Raw genomic sequence first — 20,501 nt, 5'->3', positions numbered from 1 at the left:
GGTGCCCTGCCGCAGGCTGGAGCAGCGTGTCCGCCAGCCCTGGATGTGTGCGAGGTGTCCCGGGCCTGGCTGGGCAGCTCTGCAGCTGGCCCCCACCTGATTTGGGAAGACCATGGGACGCAGCAGATGCCGGCTGTGCCTGCAGGAGCAGGGCAGACCCACCCACACCAGCCCGCTGCAGCCAGGTGTGCACAGGGCCCACGGCCACTGAGCGATGCCCCTCTGAGTCTGATTTGATGGCTGGTCACACTTGACACACACACCCCCCCCCAGCCCCGATTCCCTGCTTGGTTGGTTATGGCAAGCGGAGCCAGGGAGGGCTGCAAGCCACATATCCCAGCTGCCACTGAGGCTCTTTCCACACACAGGCTGGTTCTGTGGACTCGGCTGGGGCCACCTCTGAGAAGGAAGCCTGGGTGCCCCAAAGTCAAGGACGGAAGCGACTTCCGCCCCACCTGTGCGGCGGCGGTGGAGATATGCAAAAATAGTTTCCAGAGTTGGTGTCTGGGGTGAAAGTGAATCGTCGGTACCCGCCTCTTCCCCGCACCACTCGCTGCCACCCACACTCATCCCCATAGCCTCCAGCTGGTGGGGTTAGAGAGAGGCCATTGGCAGCCTGGGCACCACGGTCAGGAGGCCTGGTCATGTGGGGACAGCGCTGGGTATGGCCAGAGATCTGGCAATTCACAAGCCAGCAAGCAACACCAGCATGAGCTGCCAGCCACCTCTAACGTGAAGGGACGCAGGCCCCGGGCGGGGAAGGGGTGGACACACACCAGGCCTGTGGCTGTGGTCTGGGGGTCAGGCACTGGCACTGGTGGAACCCTGAATGGTCCCCTTTGAGCAAGTGATGGGTGGCTGCTTGCTCCATCTTTTCATCTCTGTGTGTGGAGAAGGCCTAGACTCTGGGGCCTGGCTCTGGGCCTTTGCAAACCAGAGAACCAAGGTCCATCCCCTGGGAAACTGAGGGGCCGGGTGGGGGAGGGGGGCTGGACCTGCTGTGGCCAACTGGCCACGTGGGGCCCGGGGCTGGGAGAAGCTCTGAGGGCCAGTGTGGCACCACTGTGGGAGACAGGACACGCGATGGCTATGTGCTCTTGGTGATGTATGCATTCTGAAACCCAATAAAGTCCAATAAAGTCTCATGGTACCCGGCCTCTGCCGCGAACCCTGACCAGTGCGCATGCCGGGTGGGGGGAGGGGAGCCACAGGTGTTTCAAGACTGCCTCCCCGGGGGGCCAGCTGGCAGATAGGCCTGTGTGACTAGTGTGGCCTAGGGGGAGGCAGGCAACGGCATGGCTTGGGGGGCAGCCATGTCTAGCTCCTGGGTGCCCACTGCAGCCTAGGGGGCTGAGCTGGCTGTGCCACAGGCCTCTTAGGCTGAGACTGGAGAGTGGAAGCTCTTCATCATTGTCTCCTCCCCCTCCTCCTCCTCTTCCCCCTCCTCCTCCCCCTCCTCCCCCTCCTCTCCCTCCTCTCCCTCCTCTTCCTCTCTCTCCTCCTCCCTTTCCTCCTCCTCCTCCTCCTCTTCCTCCTTCTCTTTTCTTTTTTATGGAGAAACCAGTACTTGTATCTATTTTTCACTCGGGCTCTGGGTGCTGTCCCTTAGCTTTTTTTGTGCTAGGCTAGCGCTCTACCATTTGAGCCACGGCTCTTCTGGCTTTGGGGGGTTAATTGGAGTCAAGAGTTCCACACACTTTTCTGCCTGGGCTGGCTCAGAACTGTGGTCCTCAGATCTCAGCCTCCTGAGTAGCTGGGATTACAGGTGTGAGCACTGATGCCCTTAAGGCTCTTTACCCTTGATAAGGGGTAGTCCCTAATGACGTCGTAAACCCCATGTTCTGAGTTAGTTAACAAAGTCCAGTGGTTGTGAAGGACTTCGGGGTCCTTGTGGAGGAGTGGGGGCTGGTGGAGGTGGAGGGGCGCCTCACACCCCCAGGCCACATGGGCTCCTCCCTGCTACTCCAAAAATGTCTCCCTCCAACAGACCTGGAGACCTGCAGGCTAGGGCAGCTCACACCGGGTCACAGAGCTGAAGTAGGAGCCAGACGGGGGACGGGTGGGGACGGATTCAGGGCCAGCCCAGAGAAATTGCACCTCCCTCCCTGCCAGCCATGCCCTCTCTGCATCCAGGCCCATCTCTAGGCTGCAGTCCTTGCCACAGGCTTGCTGCCTGCTGAGAGTGGATGAGACTGGTGTTCTGGCCACCACTGGTGACAATCCAGCCCCAACAGAGGATTCCCAAGGCACCATTGAGAGAAACAAGGCAAGATGGCTTCCTAGGGAACTGCTCCTTCCCTAAGGCCACTTCCTGCTCTGCCTGGCACATCCTCATCCAGTGTCCCTGCTTCACCCGTGCCACAATCTCACAATGCCTGGCTTGCTCCACCATGGCCGCCCCTGCCCAGGAGCTGCTGATGGCCCAGCTTGGCCAAACGTGGTGTGGACAGAGGCCCGGGCACCACCCAGCTCCTCCAGTGGGGACAGCCCGGATGCACGCCACAAAGCCCCTTGCGGGCGCTTGCACTGGGCCCCTCCGCCCTCACAGCTGCAAGCCCCCTGGAGCAGGGTGGCACAGGGGGTCGGGGCCAGGCTCAGGAAGGCGCAGACCATGGGGCCTGGGCACTGGCTTACACTCAACATCCAGGGATTTCTGTGGCACTGCCTGAGTCATGGGCCTTGGTCCTGAAGAAACGCTGTGCCGGGTATAAGAGGAGCATTCCTCAGGGGACCAGAGCGGGACCTGTAGGCCTGGGCAGCTGCCAGTGGGGTGCCATGGTGGGAAGCACAAAGCATGCCACCAAAGGACAATGCAAAGGTGGCACTGGGGCCGCAGGCCTGTGGCTCCACCCCCTGGCCCCTCCTAGAAGTGGGGACATTGGTCTGCCCTAAAGCTGCAGAGCAGGCAGGGCACCCACCAAAGGGGGCCCTGTGAGAAGAGGCAGGCAGCGGGTGTGAATGGTGGCGTGTCCGCCCGCCCCACAGAGGAAGGCCAAGCCCACGCAGGCCGCACTGCGGGCCGTCAGGGGTGGGCATGGGCGCTTCCGCCCAGGCACTTGAGGGGCTCCGTCCACAGCTCCTGGCTAATGATGCAAAGGACGGCATCCACCCCCGTCCCCCACATCCGGTCTCCTGTGTGCATCCACACTGCAGCCTCCCCAAAGGAATCGCAGGGCCAGGAATGCACAGCAATCAGGCAGCGGGGGCCAGGAGGCCCAGTGGCCTATATAACTCGGACGGCAGCCAGGAGCCGCACCTCCAGGACAAAGACGGAGAAACTCTGCCCACCAGGTGCCAGGCCCGGGATCAGCGGCCCTCCGGGGAGCGGGCCAGCAGCCGGCAGCAGCAGCGTGGTGAGTACAGCCAATCCTCAGCAGAACTCGAGGCTGGGCACAGGTGGGCAAAGCATGCCGAAGGGCTCGAGCCCAGAGACGCCGCTGTGCCACAGCTCAGGCAGCTGTACCATCACCAGGGCCCAGCCCAACTCCCTGCGCTTTTCCTGCTGTCTCCTAGATCCTAATTTGTGCTAGGTCCTGATCTGGGCTGAGCCCCAATTTTCAGAGCTCAGTGACCCCCAACTTCTATCAATTGCCTGAAAGGGTTTACAACTTTCCCAAGGGGAGAGGGGCCACTTCCATATCAGCCAGGCGCCAGTGGCTCAGGTGTGGAATCTTCACTACTCAGGGGCCTGAGAGCCGAGCTTCACAGTTCAAGGTCAAAGCAGACAGAGATGTCCAGAACTCTCATCTTCAATGACAGAGCACAAAGCCAGAAGTAGAGCTGTGATTCAAGTGATGGACCGCCAGCCTTGAGTGAAAAAGCTAAGGGGCAGTGTGCAGGCTCTGAGTTTAAGCCCCAGTACCACCACCCCCCTTAAGAAAAAGTCTGTTTAGAGGTGCAGAGATGAGGGCAGGACCGAACCCCCAGTCCATGCTCTCTAGAGGGACAATGGAGCGGGCATAGCCTCCAGCCCCACTTCGGGAGAGGCCCCCCCCATTCCTCAGCCCTGACAGAGGCTCTGTGGCAGCAGACCCCGGGGATTGCAGAGCCTAGACAGAGAGCAGAGTCCCTTTTGTTGTTTTCTGAAGCTCTGTGCCTGTGTTCGCTTCTTTGAAATGTTTTCAAGGGAGACGTTTCTGGAAAGAGCCCTGGGGAATTTCTGGAAGGCGCTCTTTAATCCAGCTTCAGTGGGATCCCCTCCGAGGCCGCGCCGAGCCGAGCCTGCTCGCTCGAGGTATTACCAACCAGGCTGCTTTGTAAAGGCAGGCAGGAGGGATGGGGGCTGCCTTCCTGTTCAACCTCTAATCCCCAGAAGCAGTGCCGGGCACAGGTTATGGAGGGCCCAACACGGCCAGACTTCACCTTGAACTCAGCTCTCTGCCCGTGACAGTGCACACAGGAGCCCCCACCCACTATGTGGGGTTCCAGCACCTGCTTCTCCCCCAGGGACTGGGACCCCTAAACCCCTTCCTGAATTTCGGGAGTAACTTGTTTCTGGATTAAAGTGATGACATGTCCTCGCCCACCAGCGTAGCGGGACCCATTCATTATCGTGAAAACGCAGATGGACGCATCTCACCCTCTGCCCACGGCTCTGCCACCGGAGAGTCAATAATTATAATAAGAGAAAAAAGAACTCAGAGTTCCCGGGTCCCCTGGGGGCCACCTGGCCATTGCTGGGAGCCATTCAGGACCGGCCCTGTCACACAGCCATGAGCTGTGGGACCAGGCACTGCAGGAGACAGAGCCAGCTTAATCGGTATAGCCAGCGCCCCAGCCTGCAGGGAGCAGGGAGGCCAGTCCCCAAGGCACCTGGGAAGCTGGGCTGGGCTTGGTGGCTGTCAGGCCCAGGGATAGCTGTGGACAGGTAGAGTCTAACTGGCTCCCCTCTTCTCTCTGTTCAGATGAGAGGTCCTGGCTCCCTGCCCTACCTCCTCCTCCTGCCGCTGGGCGCCTGCTTCCCTCTGCTGCGTGGAAGGGAGCCCATGGACCCCACGGGCGCTGCTGGAGCCAGGATGAGTTGGGCTTCCCTGGCCGAGGGACCCAGGCTGGGCTTCGTGCACGCAGCCTCCCCGTGGCCACCATCACTCCAGCCACAGGCCTCGCTCGTGGTGACCAAGGCTTCCCGGGCATCTCACAGAGCACGCACTGGCTTCCGCCTGGGACGGCAGGACGGCGTGGAGGCCCACGGCTTCCCATCGGAGGATGGCGAGCAGGCGGGTGGCCGCTTAGGGAACCTCGCCCAGGAGCTCAGCGGCTACAGCAGGAAGAAAGGTGGCTTCAGCTTCCGCTTTGGCCGGGGGTGAAGTGGGGTCGGGGCGGCCTGGAGGGACTGCTTGCTTCGTGGATGGGCCAGCCCTCGCCATTTCCACTCCTGGCACCAATTCCACCTTCTCCGTCCTCGAGGAGAAGGTGCCCAGGATGGAGGCACCATTCTACTGAATTCGTAGCATAGGGTCAGCTAGTTGTGTGTTTATGTTTGATCTCCAACTTTGCTGAAGCAAAAGTTCATTGGTGTCCAAGAAAAAAAAAGCACACACACATACACACACACACACACACACACTCACACACACACACACTCACACACGGTTAAGACACAGCTCCAGCCCAGCAACAATGGCTGCTTGTTGCCTGTCTCAGCCTCCCTCTTCCCCAGCGGCCGTGGCTTGGCCTCCCAGCCTCAGGAGCAGGAAGCAAAGCTGCAGCCGGGCCGTGAACAGGCAGAGCAGGCTGTGCGGCTCCGGCTGTAAGGCGGGTTGTCTATGATTATCGTGCAGTTATCAAAGTTTCAACAGTCTCCATGGGGACGGCAGGAGCTGACATTCAAAAGCTTGCTGGAAACAAGACAGTCCCACCTGGTTCAGAGCACGGCTCTGAAATTCAACACGAAGAACCCCAACCAAACTGCCACCACCAGCGCCACAGTACACACACGCACGGCAAAACACAAAAACGGAACAAACAAAACCCCCAATCTTCCTGTCTGGCCTATTTACACAAGATCCCTCGGTCAAGAAAAGCTTTCCTTGGCTTGGCACTGCCCTTTGGGCTGGCTGTCCACCCCTCAGACCGCTGTCTGCTCCAGGCTTCTCGGCAGAGAGCCTCCTGGGATGTTAACTAGGAAACAAAGTGTTTTTGCTACAGCAAGGCTGCATCTCAAATGCTCAAAATATGAATGCGTTGTGTGTGTCTTTGGAAATAAAAGTTGTAACAACTGCAGAACTGTAATGGAATGCTGGCCTCTTCTCTCCAGGTCCTCTGGGCCCTAGAAACTTCCTTTTCTTGAGCTGTAGTGTGCCTTCGCCTCGGGGAGATGGAAATCACTCTACCTGTGCCCGCTCGCCTTCCTCCAGTGCCCGTAATTGGTGGCTGGGCAGAGGCGCACAGAGATGCTGTGTTGTTTTCTATCTCGTCTGCCCTTTCCCTGGTTTTCTCAGAGGAAGGAGCATCAGGAACATGACGGCTTCGCCTTGGGAGGACTGGCACTCAGCCTGGGGTGGCCGCGGGCCTGTGCCAGCCACAGCACCCCTTCCAATGCTGCTGCGCCCCCCAGACCCCGTCAGACACGCCAGTCAGAAGCCACTCACTCCCGGGCTGGCTGCCACCGCTGAGAGGAGAACTTATATTGATGTTACTATAGCAACATCTCCCCTCCTCCTTTCCAGTGGTGGCTTGCCCCTGTTCACAATTGAATAATTTTCCATTGAGCTGTCACAATTAATTGGTGGATTTTTAATCACACTGGGCAGGGCCCAGCTTGGTACCTCGGAGTGTTTCAGTGTTTTCCGTTCTATTAGTGACTTCCATTCCCCGGCACTTCTCACTCCTCAGCAGCCAGAAAGCCACTTCATTAAGGGTGACAGATAGGGGCCTGAAAACCTCCTGAGTAGGAAGCAGGCTGGCAGGGAGGGGCCAGGGGCGTTAACACATACCGCCTGCCTGTCTGCTTTCTTCCCTCTTTACTCCTTCCTGTCTTTTCTCCTTCTTTCCCTTCCCTCCCTCCCTTCCTTTCCTTTCCTCTCTCCTTCTTCCCTCCCTCTCTTCTTTCCCTCCTTTCTCTAGCTTTTTCACTCAAGGCCAGCATTCTACCACTTAAGCCACAGCTTCACTTCAGCATTATTAGTAAGAGTATTATTTGCTGGCTGCTTAGAGGTAAGTCTCGCCTCACACTCTCCTGCCTGGGCTGTGTTTGAGCCCTGATCCTCAGGCCTCAGCCTTCCGGGATTACAGATGTGAGCACTGGCGCCACGCTTCCGCCAGTGTGGTCCACAGGCATCAGTCCCCAAAACCCGAAGGCTGGCGGGGCAGAGCTTCCTGCTCAGCGCATGCTCTGAGTTTTATTTCTGTTTTATTTGACTTGTCCATTTTGCCATGCTGGGGGTGGAGCCAGGCCTGGGACATGCTCCACCAGCAAGCTACACCCCTAGCCTGGCTGCTTCTTAATTTAGCAGATGAAATTAACCTTGAAGGGGGAGCTGGGGTGAATCGAATGGGAGAGGGGCAGGGGGGCTTTCCAGGATAAATATATTATCATCACATTTTTATTACGGCAAATACGATGAGCTCCATAACCCAGACGGCCAGCTGCTGCTGCGCTGAACTAAACTTCTGTAAACCCTGCCCCTGGCATGAACAAGGTCTGGGCCAGGCTCCCTGCTCTCGGAGAAAGCTCACCTTGCTCCAGGCTGCCAAAGGTGAGACTCTGGAAAGCCTTCAAGCTGCAGGTAGAGATTCAGAGATCCAGGCTCCTCCCACTCCTCAGCCTGGAAACCCACGTTTCCGGCCCTAGCATTGGCACGCCGAGCCGTTGCTGTGTTTCAACACAAAAGCGGCTTCGTCTTCGTGTGTGCGCCTAAAGGCACCTTGCTGCTAAAATGGACAATGTGTTTGAAGTGAGTATTAATTGAAATACTTAAGGAAAACAAGATGAACCCCTGGGGCAGCCGCTGTGGTGAGGAGGGGGAGGGAGCCACTGCCACCGAACTGCGAAAGATGCAGTGCCAAAGATGCCACAGGACAGATTTCTGGGTGCCGGTGGCTCACACCTATAATCCTAGCTACTCAGGAGACTAATCTGAGGATCACAGTTCCAAGCCAGCCCAGGCAGACAAATCTGAGACTGACTTCCAATAAACCACCAAAACGCCCGAAGTGGAGCTTTGGCTCAAGTAAGACAGTACCAGCCTTGAGCAAAAAAGCTCAGAGACAGCATCCAAGCCCTGAGTTCAAGCCCTGGGACTGGCACACTGACACACACACAAGAATCCCTCTAAGGATGCCAACCCTTTACAGCACTGCTGGTGCTCCTGAAGCCATGTCTCCCGAGGCCCTGGACCGCTCTCAGGAAGGCGGGGGTCCCAGAGCAGAGCTGAGACAACGATTAGACCTGGCTAGGAGGTCCAGTGAGCAGGCACAGAGGGCAGAGGTGATGAGAACCGTGTCACAAGTCGGCCTGGTACCATTTAGGATCTCTGCTAACCAAGGCGAGGTGGCTCTGGGAAGCACCGGAGGCCTCTACCCGAGGCTGGCCGGCTGCACCTGTGGGCATCTCTGCCTGTCACCTCCTTGGGCAGGGAGGAGGAGCCAGTCCTGGTGGCTTGGCATCGTCTGTGAACCAGTCTGCTCTGCAGGCGCAAGCTGATGACTGCTCCGTGACCTTGGCCAAGTGGCTTCCTGTCTTTGAGCTTGAGCTTCTGTACCTCTTACAAGACTGCAGCAGGACCTCTGCTGGGGAGGGAGTATGGGGCCCCAGGTGGTGGCATAGGGCCTGTGAAGAAGCTGCTGTCGCACTGCGGCCTGCGTGGGAAACGTGCCGTGTTCCCAGGCAGTGCCTTCTTCCTCTGCCCCTTTCACAATGGCCACCCAGGACCCAGGCACAAGTAGAGGCTCTACACTATGGCTCTGCCTCTGCCTGCAGTGTGTGGGGTCCACCCTCACCCCACCCCACAACGCGTGGCAGTTCTCGAGTGACATTCCTTTCCGGCACTGACGACATCCCTGTACTCAAGGCTCACGCCTGTATCCCAGCTACTCAATTGGCTAAGATCTGAGGATCTAAGTTAAAAGCTACACCAGGGGCTGGGAGTTTGGCCTAGTGGTAAGAGTGCTTGCCTAGCATGCACGAAGACCAGGGTTCAATTCCTCAGCACTCCACATACATAGAAAAAGCCAGAAGTGGTGCTGTGGCTCAAGTGGTAGAGTGCTAGCCTTGAGAAAGCCCAAGGACAGTGCTCAGGCCCTGAGCTCAAGCCACAGGACTGGCAAAAAAAAAAAAAAAAAGCTACACCAGCGGGAGTCTAGGGGACTCTTACTGCCAAAAAACCCAGAAGTAGAGCTGTGGCTCAAGTGGTAGAGCACCAGCCTTAAATGATAAAAGCTAAGGAACAGTGCCAGGCCCCGAGTTCAAGTCTCAGGAGGAACACAAGCACGAAAACAAAACACCAAAGAAACCCTGGGGAGACCCGTGGGCAGCCTGAGATCTTCACCTGTGTGGAGAAAATGTCAGTATGCCATGCACACTAGGTGGACTGTTTGCTCTGTCACCAGAACCTTCTGTGGATCCTTTGGGTTCATTAGCCACAGGGAAGGCCGGGGGGGAGGGGGAGGTGGTTGGGGCAGTGTCCTCTCAGGTGGACCCCACTTCGGCCTGTGTCTGTGACCAATGCCAGACATGGCAGCCTGCGCCTTGCTGGGGCACCTGTGGGCAATAAGCATCACTGACCACATTGGGTGGCCAGTGGTGTTTCTGCCCCTTAGCTGGCCACAGCCAATGCACTTTGAGGTCTTGGGCAGAGGTAGGACCTGTGTCCTCTCTCAAGAGAGCTGGCTTGGTCCATCCTTAGTCTAGGCTGCTGCCGAATTCCCCAACCTCCCCCCGCCGCAGCCTTCTCAGGGGGACCAGCATGGGAACTGCCTGCCCGCTCCGGAAGAAAGATGCTGAGGGTACCTAACCCTGCCTGCATTAGCAGCCAGCTGGACATGGCCTATGGCCATGCCACGCTCCATGACCCTGGTGAGCTAAGTGCCAGGGGCCCAGGAAGGAAAGGCCCAACCAGAGCTAGCCGAAGTGCTTGGGAACTGGCTGAAGGGCATGTATGCCGGGAGGTGTGGATTAGGGTGGGGTAGGCTGGTGGGGGGATGGCATGGACAATCGGGTAACGTGGGCATCCAAGCAGGGGGCAGTTGGGTAGGGGACATCCCTGCAGTACCCCCCTACTGCTCTGTTCTGTGGAACCCAGAGCTGGGCCTCGGCCCCAGGGAAAGTCAGAACTCACTCCACCCCTTCCACGAGCAAGCAGTCAGACAAGCAGTCTGCCAGTAATTCTGTAAACACTTATTTATTCAAAAAATACTACAGAGGGAGATCTGAATTCAAAAACACAGAGTCACATATAGGAACAAAACGTACTGGACCAAGAAAAGAAAGGGGACAAACGTGGCATTCCAGAAGGGAGCACAGTGGAACACTATAAAAGAGTGTAATACCAAAGTATAAATGCAAAATATAGTGGCACATCGTGTTAACAAGAGACCAGTACCTGGAGGACATGGCCGTCTGTGGGGACGTCTGGTACCTGGGGGGGCATCTGGCTTTGTCTGCAAGGCCGCTGGCGGTGTGGTGCTGCCTGCCTCGGGCTGCCAGCCTTCGGGGGCAGCGAGGGGACGGGCTGTGTGGGCCACGTAAAGCCACCTGGGGGAAAACCATCTCCGCAGAGTGGAATGACGGTAGGGTACGAGTGTGAGGACGGGCCAGTGCGAGGCCCACGTGGAGGGGTGCTCTGGGCCACCGCAGGACACGGTCAAGGAGGCCCCCGTGCCAGTCTGCCCTCCGCTCTGGTCCTGGCTAGTCCAGGCCTGTCCGAATACTTCCTGGGGTTTTCTGAGTCTGTGGTCTTCCCAACACACCCCATGACCCAACAGAAACCCTAAGTGAAGCGCGGCCAGCTCCGGGGCTGCCCACAGCAGCAGGGCCCCAGAGCTGGGCACCAGACCCCTGTGCGCTGTTCCCAGCGCCCCTCCTTCCTGGGCAGAAGTGCCACGGAGTGCTGGGAGACCGTGGAAGGGCACTGCGGGAACCTGCTTTACCTTGGAGTTGGGGAAGGAATGGGGTGGGTCTCTCTGGCACCCAGGTGTGTTCCAGGCTGGGTCCCTGGTGCCCTGTCAGGCCCGACCCCCGACTCAAGCTTTCTATCCAGGATTCACAGTGCGGGTCCCGTGGGAGGACAGATGCAGCTGCGGCCGCTCTAGCCCCGGCTCCCGCCTGCGCCGTGTGGCCTTAGCCGCCCCCTGCCCCCTCAAATTTAAAGCTGTCACCACAGGAGGGGACCCTGGTGCAGTGCCCAGCAGGGAAGGGTGGGCGACAGGTGAGCGGCACCGCTGTGCACACCCCAGGGTGGCACTTCAAGGTGGGGGGGTGTGAAGCCATGGAGACAGGGCCGAGTCACCAAGCACGACTGCCATCCCACGGGCCTGACAGCCTGTGGGACGTGCCAGGCAGAGCCTGGTGAGCCCTGCATGGCAGCCACAGTCCACTCAACGGGCAGGAACTCCACAGATCCAACACAGGCCCAGGCAGCCCAGAGAGCTGGGCCCGTGAGAGGTGCAGGTGGGCTGGTGCGCAGCATAGGTAGTAGCTAAGACTCCGGGGCCTGGCTCAGCCCGGAGCAGAACCCTCGCTCTGGGCGGGTCGGCCGGTCCTGTCAGTCACGTGTGGGCTGCAGGTGGCTCTGGCGGGCGTGGCCACTGGCTTCTGCTACCTCTGCACGATGTCGCTGATCTCCTTCACGGAGCTGAGGAGCTTGCTGAAGTCCTGCGAGGCGGCTGGGCCGCTGCCTGCCGGCGCCGGGCAGATCTGCAGCTCCCGGAGGTTGTTCTCCAGTTTGTTGATGGCCTCTCGGAAGGCAAACTTGTTCCTCATCTGCTGGATGGAATCCACGTAGCTCACACAGAACGTGTAGAGGTTCTGGCCGGCCTCCAGGACCGCGCTGTGGCTGGCCATCTGCTCCGAGTTCCTGGAGATGGCCAGGCACAGCGCCTCGGTACCATCCAGAACCACGCCTTTGGTGATGGCGCCACTGGCGATGCGCTCTGGGGGCTGACGGGTCTTCCGGAGAGACACGCGGGTGGAGATGAGGGGGATGAAGGCTGCAGGGGAGGACTGGTCCCCTGCAGCGGGGGAGGCGGCTGCCGGCAGGGTGCCTGGGGCTGGGCCTGGGCTGGTGGGGGTTCCTGGTGACTTGGTGGCTGCCGGTGGCTTTGGCACAGATGGGGGCACAGGCTTTTTGAGGCCCTCTCCAGGCTGGCTGGGTTTGGCAGCTTCACTGTTCCCGGCCTCCACAGCTGGGCTTGTGGCTCTGGCTTTGGTGGCGGAGGCTGCCTCTGTGGCTGCTTCGTGGCTCTGTGTGGCCTTTCCAGCTTTCCCAGAGGCAGCTGGTGGCGGTGGCGGCGGGGCAGGCTTGAGCCTGGACGGCCTCCCCCGGTCTCTCCCCGGGGAGTCGGAGCACTGCTTGTGCCTCCTCACTCGGGACTCCTCTGGGGGTGCCTTGCTGGGGCCGCCAGAAGCCCCTGCTCTGCTGCTGGGGGGCCCTGGCTCAGCTGCAGCAGGGGTCCCCACAGCACTGCCCTTTCCAGCCTCGTCCTTGTGGGGGAGGCTGGAAGGTGGTGTGGTGACCTGGCGACGCATGGCTTTGGGAGTCAGGGTTGGGGGACTGGAGCCGGGGCTGGGCTCTGCCGCGTCCTTAAACACCTCATCGGTGGCCTCCTCGCCCTTCTTCCCCAGCCTGGGTGGTGGCGTCACCGTGCCCCTGGCCACCTGGTCCGACTTGGGCTCGCTGGCTCGTTTCCGAGGCAGAGCTGGCTTCTCACTCTTGTGCCCTCCAAAAGTGGATGAGTCAAACTGCCTCCCAGTGGACTGGAGGTCACGTGGCAGTGTGACTGACCTCCACTCTGTGTCCCTGGCCCCATGGGGCATGCAGGAGGCTGAGCAGGAGCGCAGGAAGCGCTTGCTGGCGCTGCCGCCTCCCTCCTCCTCCCCGGCTGCCAGGCGGCTGCTGGTGAGTGCACTGGTCTTCCGCAGGTGTGGGGACCGGAAGCCCGAGCCCGTTGCCTCCCGGAAGGCCCCATTAGGGACACTAGTTCCGTTGCTGGACTTAGGGGACTTGGTGGCCTCAGCTACATCGGAGGGGGCAAGCGAGGGCACCCCATTGCTGATTTCCCGGCTGTCCTCCTCCACGACGCCCCGGCGCTCCGGCTGCCCGTCCATCTCTCGGAAGGAGCTGCTGCGCTTGGGGGGGGTCGGTGCCATCTTCTTCTTCTTCTTTATCAGGGCGCTGAATAGGTTGGTCTTTTTGTCTTTGGGCAGGAGGCGCTCGTCCTCTGTGAGGCTGCCCTCGGGGGGCCCACGCTCTTTGCGAGGGAGCAGAGGAGACACTGCAGGCTCATGGTCCAGGGGCTCTGAAACAGTGAGAAGAACAACTCCAGACCAACGCTCCTGAGTGGGGCCTCGGTTGATAACTAGCTCTGCCACCTGTGCTCCTCAGCTTCTCACATGGGACGGGGACAGGGCGGGGCCCTCATGGTGGTGCAGATATCAATGGGATAAGGAAGGTGGCACTTACAGGGGTCCGGCCTGACCTGAGCCTGAGCCACTGTGGGCATTGGAAGCTGCAGGGGGTTCTTGGTAAGGGCGCGGGATGGAAGGCCGATGGCCTGATCTCACCATCCCAACAGGGGGTTCATTTTAGTGTTACTCTGGTCAGTAAAAACGACAAGGCCAAGCAAAGGGTCAGGGAGGTGATTCTCAAACAGCTGGCTCCGAGGCTCCCTAGAGGCAGAAGCTGGAGGGAGGGGTCACACCCCCCCTTATGCATGGGGAATGGGAGGGGACAACCTCATTTTCTTAGTGGGCAGTCTGACCCTGTGTGCTGACTTAGTGGGCTGAGTGACCGTGTGTGCAGAACCTCGGTTGTCGCCCAGCTCTGGCCCGCAGAGGCCATCCTCCAGGACCTGCACTCAGAACACAGGGGCCAGAACCTCAGTCCAGGGGGGAATGTGGCAAGGTGCGCAGGCCTGATGACCTGCACTGCGCTACGCGGGGCAGTGGCACTGAGGACACTGGGCCCCCCACACATGCACAGCGACAGCACACTACCATGATGGCCGGTCACCTGCTTTCAGTGCACACAGAGGTTCTGTGCCGCCTCCCCTCTGCCCAAGACCCTGGCAACCAAAGAAAGGGTGGAAGGGCACAGATTCTGGTGGGCTGGCTCCTCGGTGGCGAGCTGGTTCCAAGGCCTGGGAAAGGTGACACACTGCTCCATGCCTCACACACTCCTCGATGAACTTCATGTAACGTGTGCGCCACAAACACAGACTGGAGGCCGACGGCTCAGCCGTAATCCTAGCTACTCAAGAGGCCGAGATCTGACGATTTTGGTTTGAAGCCAGCCCTGGCAGGAAAAGTCTACGACATTCTTCAAACCAGCTGGAGGTGGAGCTGTGGCTCAAGTGTAAAGCACTAGCCTTCTGCACAAAAGCTCAGGCCTTGAGTTCAAGCCCCACAACTGGCACAACACAAAACAAAGCAAACCCTCCAAACTGGGGTATGTGGAGGCCCCCCCCCACGTCTCTAACAGTGTGTGCTACTCCTTTGTCTGCGCCTCTAGCAGCCTCTGCAAGCCCCAGTGCCTTGGACAGTGGTGCTGTGCAGAGTCTGTACATGCGGGAAGGACTACATGCACGCTAATGCTACCCTCTGTGACGCCTCTGGGGCTCTCCCGAACCCAGTGCCATGGTTGCCTGGGAAAAGCACTAGCACACTCTTCCCAGAAACCACGTGGACGCTGGCTGCTCCACCGTGCATGCAGTGCCAGGGCTCGGAGATCTATTTGGCTAAGGTTTTTTATGATGGGTGAGGCCTGAAAGAGGCCCGCAATGCTGAGGGTGATAGATGAGAAGGTGGGCACCTGTCCTGCCAACCACCTCTGCCAACCCCCCCCTCCACCCTGCTGCCTGTCTGAACTGCATGAGAAGCCCTAGGTCAGAGAGCAGCAGAGAGCTGTCCTCCATCCTGAGCTGGACGGGGCTTGCCTGTCCTGGACAGCGGGGGCAGGGTGGGCACCTACCAGTCTCTCCCTGGCCCCTGGAGTGGGTCGTGTCGGGGACGTCGGCAGAGTCTCTGTGCTCGGCGGCTCTCCTGGAGGTCCTGGTCTTGGTGGGCAGCTCCGGGGCCTGCAGCACGGAGCCGGCGGCTCCCCTCACACCTTGCTTCCCCAGCTCCTTTTCTACTTCTAAGAATCACACAGCACAAATCCCAGCAGCCGTCAGATGCCAGCTTTGACTGAGCCTCCTTCCTTTTTTAAGCTAACAAAGGGCACCTACGCAGTTACAGAAAAGGGACTGAATACTGGAGACACACCTTAGCATGTTCAGAACCCTGCAGGACGGCAAGAGACAGCACGCCACTACAGTCCCTGCCTGGCGGGGAGTCACAGGCAAATGCTGGGCTCACCATTCTGGCCAGGAGCAAAGCAAAAGCTGCACAGCTACCCCAACCCAACCTTTTGCCTACCACACCAGGCACCAGGGATGAGACTTTACCATCTGAGATACTGGATTCCTGAAACATAGTTTCGAAGGCCTGGTGGATTTCAGCGAAGGATGGCCGGTCAGAGGGGCTCCACTGCCAACCTGGACAGACGAGACCCAAACCAGACCGTGCATGAGGCCTTGCTAACAGCCGAGGCTAGCAACCCCCAGGAAAGAGACATGCCAAGCTTGCTAATGCCTTACACTGTGATGCTGTGATGTTAAAAGGACAGATGCCATTATGGCCTATTATAGATATTAAGAATGTGTAGTCAGGCACTCATTAATCATGCCGGTAACCCTGGCTACTCTGGAGGCTGTGATCTGAGGATCATGGTTCAAAGCCAGCCTTATCTCTAGACTCTCATCTCCAGACTCTTATCTCTACCAAAAAGCTGGAAATGGAACTGTGGTTCAAATGGCAGAGCTCTTGAGCAAAAAACTTAAGGAACAAAACCTGAGAAATAGCACCAAGGAGCCGGTGCTGCAGGCTTACACCTGTAATCCTCGCTACTCAGGAGGCTGAGATTTGAGGATGAAGGTTCAAAGCCAGCCCAGGCACAGAAGTCTATGAGACTCTTATCTTCAATTAACTATCAAAAACTGCAAGTGGTGCTATGGCTCAAGTGGTAGAATGCTAGCCTTGAGCTGAAGAGCTCAGGGACAGCTCCCAGGCCCAGAGTTCAAATCCCATGACCCACGAAAGAAAGAAAGAAAGAAAGAAAGAAAGAAAGAAAGAAAGAAAGAAAGAAAGAGGGAGGGAGGGAGGGAGGGAGGAAGGAAGGAAGAAAGAAAGAAAGGAAGAAAGGAAGAAAGGAAGAAAAGAAAGAGTGAGCACCAAGGTGCTGAGGCCAAGCCCCAGGACCAACACAAAAAAAGAAAGAAAAAAATAAAGAATTTGTATACAGTGCATTGTAATAGGAATATAGATTACATGTCTTGAGATTACTGACAGTAAAAACTGCACTTTACAAACACTGCTCTAACCCCCTGTAGGATGAGAAGCAGCAAGGGGAATGGCATCTACTTCTATCTTTGTTTTGACTTCACAATCGCTAGAGTCTGCTGAGAGTCCTCTTTTTCTGTGTATGTGTGGGCACTCGGGACTGGACTCACAGCTGGTCTTTAACTGCTGACCTCGGCTTGGCCTCCCAGGAGCTAGGACCACAGGCATGCATTACCATGCCCATCCACACTGACTAATGAAAGGAGGACATTTTAAAATGAGACGTGAAAGGACAGAGAACTCCCGATGTTAGTGAGAATGTAGAGCCACTCGTCCTCCGCCCATCTTCTTTAGGGAGTATACATTCGCACTGTCTTTTCTGGAGACCACTTGGTAAGGGTTACTGAGGTTTAAAATGCGCCTAGTTCTTTGAAGCAAATGGTCAGCGTTTGGAAACGGCAGCGCCAGTGCGGAGAGGGCCGTGTAAGAGAATGTTAGCTCCCAGCTGACGTCTACCAGCAAAACGGAACAAAGGCAAAGAGCTGGAACTGGTCCCCAGAGGGCCCAGGCTGAGGAGAGGGAGAGGGCAGGACACAGACAGGAATGCTGGGTAAAAAAGGTCAGGGGAGGGCCGGGAGTTTGGCCTAGTGGTTAAAGTGCTTGCCTAGCATGCATGAAGACCCGGGTTCGATTCCTCGGTACCCCACATACATAGCAAAAAGCCAGAAGTGGTGCTGAGGCTCAAGTGGTAGAGCTCTAGCCTTGAGAAAGTCCAAGGACAGTGCTCAAGCCCTGAGCTCAAGCCCAGGACTGGCAAAAAAAAAAAGGTCAGGGGAACAATCAGATGACAGAAGCCATGAAGGTACACAGATAGGCACACAGGCACACACATGCGTGCAAGACCCACGTCAATAGTATAAACTGAAGTGGAGAAGCACGGCTGGTGTGGAGTTGCTGCTCTTCTAGTGCAGCACCTGCAGCCAGGCCCGGAGGTGGATGGGGGTTTAGAGTAACAAGTCCAGGCCTAGAATCCATCCTTCCCATCTGTGATCCAAAATACGAAACAGCTGGGCACAGGTACCTTGTGCCTGTCACCCTAGCTACTCAGGAGGCTGGCATCTGAGGGTCGAAGTTCAAAGTCAGCCCAGGCAGAAAAGTCCATTAGACTCTTACTTGTACTAAAATCCATAAGTGGAGCTGTGACTCAAATGGTAGAGCAGCAGCCTTGAGCGAAAAGGCTAAGAGATAGTAGCTAAGCTTGAGTTCAAGTCTCAGGAGGAAGGAAGGAAGAAAGGAGAACAAAGCCAATTCATATGACACTATCTATAAACAAAGGCACAGGAGCACTGAAAATAGTGTAAGGAGTGGAGCTCGGCTAGCTGCTCTGGCGCTGACTGCTCCGCAGGCCGGAGCAGAGAGCCCCGGAGCCCTCAGCAGTCCTCTTAGGTATAGGCCCCGGCACCAGAAGCCCTCCCAGAGCACACCCGGGCTTCTAGCAATGGCTGGCAGGCTCACATGCGCGCATGAGCTCGTAGACCTTCTCCGGGCAGCCTTCGGGGCGCTCCATGCGGTAGTCTTTCTCCAGCAGCTCGTACACCTGGGACAGGTCGATTCCCGGGTAGGGTGACATGCCATAGGTAGCAATTTCCCAAAGCAAGACTCCAAATGCTAAAAGAAAGGCAAAAAAGAGTGATCAAGACCCAAGGTTGACTTTCACACTGGCCACTGTGCCAGGCTACAGGACAGAGCAGGATGGAGTAAGACTGGTCCCTCACAGTGGAGGGAGGGAGGTGAGCATCTTGGGGGGCTGCGAGGGGGGCACTAGTGTGGAAGGCAGGCTCTGTGGACCTCTCGCTATATGCCTGTGTCAGGCTACTACTTACCTCCAAGGTCCCTTACAATTCCGATTTCATAAATAACTTAGGGTATCTCCAAGTTTTGACATTCCACTTTTTACAAATGGAGCCAGGCATTGTTGGGAGAAGCAGCTGGTTGGGGCCTGGGGCAGGGTTGGGCCTGCAACTTGTCAGGGCAGGGCCAACAGGAAGGGGCGCTGAGTTCCCATGAAGCCAAGGTGAGACAAGGCAGTAATTATGAACAACTGCAGCCAACTGAAACGTAGGAGCTATTTGAACCCAAAGTTCTTAATTACATCACATTCTGAACAGCATTAAGAGCCCAACTTGGGCTGGAAAGGTGGCCTAGTGGTAGAGTGCTTTCCTAAAATGCACAAAGCCCTGGGTTCAAGTCTTCAGTACCACATACACAGAAAAAGCCAAAAGTGGTGCTGTGGCTCCAAAAGAGAGAGCTCTATCCTTAAGAAAGCTCAAGGACAGTGCCCAAGCTCTGAGTTTAAGCCCCAGAACTGGCCAAAAAAAAAAAAAAAAGTCCAATTCATCACTAAGTGAAGCAGTCAGTGGAGGGGAGGGAGGCACTTACTTGCAGTTGCTGGACCTGTGTAAAAGGTGCGTGCATTTTTTTTTTTTTTTTTTTTTTTTTTGCCAGTCCTGGGCTTGAGCTCAGGGCCCGAGCACCGTCCTTGGACTTTCAAAGCCTACACAATGGATATTGCATTTTGGAGAGAACATGGAAGTGGGCCCTTAAAATGAGAGAGAACAGAAATGGGGAAGAGGAGGAAGTCAGGAAGGAGAAAAAATGCAAGAGCAGAAGAGAGCAGAGGAAGGCTAGGAGGGGGAGAGCAGGGTCTGTCCTGCACAGCCGCAGCCCTTACCCCACACGTCAGACTTGATGGAGAACTTGTTGTAGGCCAGGCTCTCGGGTGCAGTCCACTTGATTGGGAACTTGGCTCCCGCGTGGGCGGTGTAGGTGTCCCCGGTCATTAACCTGCTCAGGCCGAAGTCAGCCACCTTCACCAAGTGGTTTTCCCCTACCAGGCAGTTTCGGGCGGCAAGATCTCTGAGGAAGGAAACCGTTCATCTGTGAGCATGCTTGGTGAGCAGTACTGGCGAGCACTGCTGGTGAGCTCGCTTTGGCAAACGTCCCGACTACACAGGCTCTCCAGCATGAAGGGCCAGTACGACGACGACGACACTGGGAAACCCCAAGCCTAGTTCCAGGAAAGCAGTGCCAGCCCTCCAGCACACACCAAGTTGCCACTACCGGGACAGGCAGCAGAGGGTGACCAGGGGCTCCTCGCCCTGTGACCTGAATCAAGTTAATGACTGACACTCGGTTACTGCATAAAATGAAGATGATAATAAGAGGCTCATCTCAGGGCTGCTGGATGCCAGTGGATTACCATGCCAACCTGGCATTCATGAGCTTGGTGCCACACTGGGCCAGGCAGTGGGGACAGAGACTTGGCCTAGCCTTCAACCACAAGAAACTTTCATCTCAGTCTCTCCCATCCTGCCAGACTTCACAGGACAGGAGTCTCTGCTCTTTTCTTCCTTTTTCTTCCTGATTCCCTCATCCCACCCCAATAATCCATCTGCTTCCTTTCCTCGCCTGCTTCTCTCCAGAAGGCAGGCAGGTGTCTAATCTTTGGTTCATGGATGTTAACCATGAAATCACAAGGCAAACTGGAATGCAAGAAGGAGAGGAGGTGGCAGCTTAAGTTAGGGCTGCACGAGGAAGCTTGGTCACTGGTGATGAGAGAAATTAAACGCAGGAGGGTCGTGCCTAATAGGATTTTTGGTAAAGCACTCTCCATTTGCCTGAATGGAGAGGAAATGGAGCTAGCCATGCAAGGCAAAGCCGAAGTCAGGAAATCTTAATTTGCAGCATCAGAAGGCTGGTTCATCACTGTGCTGACTGACAGAACAGCTGGCGTGGGCTCTGCCTTCCACACATGCTCCTCTCATTCTTGGCCACGAAATCTCATGTAGAGGTTTCACACTTGAGTTAATTGGGTAGGAAAGGTCACAGCAGTGTCGTGGAGAACATCTTGCATAAAAGAGTCCAGCAAAGCCCATCAGGCTCTGCCCGCACAGGCCCACACTGCTAG

The 20,501-nt window shown here is 57.2% G+C and overlaps 2 protein-coding genes across 3 annotated transcripts in view; one reads left to right on the top strand and one right to left on the bottom strand.

Annotated features, from left to right (window-relative positions):
- Positions 1-4,904: 4,904 nt before the first annotated feature.
- Positions 4,905-5,306, top strand: Qrfp (pyroglutamylated RFamide peptide). Its single transcript, XM_090329224.1, has one exon. It carries the CDS (start codon positions 4,905-4,907, stop codon positions 5,304-5,306), a length of 402 nt encoding a protein of 133 aa, XP_090185350.1.
- A 5,172-nt stretch (positions 5,307-10,478) lies between these two features.
- Positions 10,479-20,501, bottom strand: part of Abl1 (ABL proto-oncogene 1, non-receptor tyrosine kinase) — a 108,704-nt gene continuing 98,681 nt past the window's right edge. For both annotated transcript variants that reach the window (XM_090330820.1, XM_090330821.1), the window contains exons 7-11: positions 19,266-19,450; positions 18,050-18,202; positions 15,601-15,690; positions 15,126-15,290; positions 10,479-13,455 (exon numbers count right to left, since the gene is read on the bottom strand). In XM_090330820.1, coding sequence (XP_090186946.1) covers positions 11,756-13,455; positions 15,126-15,290; positions 15,601-15,690; positions 18,050-18,202; positions 19,266-19,450 — 2,293 coding nt within the window. In that variant the 3' untranslated portion in view covers positions 10,479-11,755. The remainder of the gene's footprint in view (positions 13,456-15,125; positions 15,291-15,600; positions 15,691-18,049; positions 18,203-19,265; positions 19,451-20,501) is intronic.

This window comes from Megascapheus bottae, chromosome 3 (genome assembly GCF_031878675.1).
Source record: "Megascapheus bottae isolate mThoBot1 chromosome 3, mThoBot2.hap1, whole genome shotgun sequence".
Classification (NCBI taxonomy): Eukaryota; Metazoa; Chordata; class Mammalia; order Rodentia; family Geomyidae; genus Megascapheus; species Megascapheus bottae.
This window is presented reverse-complemented; position numbering and strand designations above follow the sequence as displayed.

What these genes read in the sequence shown, in the direction of transcription:
- Qrfp (XM_090329224.1), top strand. Translation starts at nt 4,905, where the DNA reads ATGAGAGGTCCTGGCTCCCTGCCCTACCTCCTCCTCCTGCCGCTGGGC.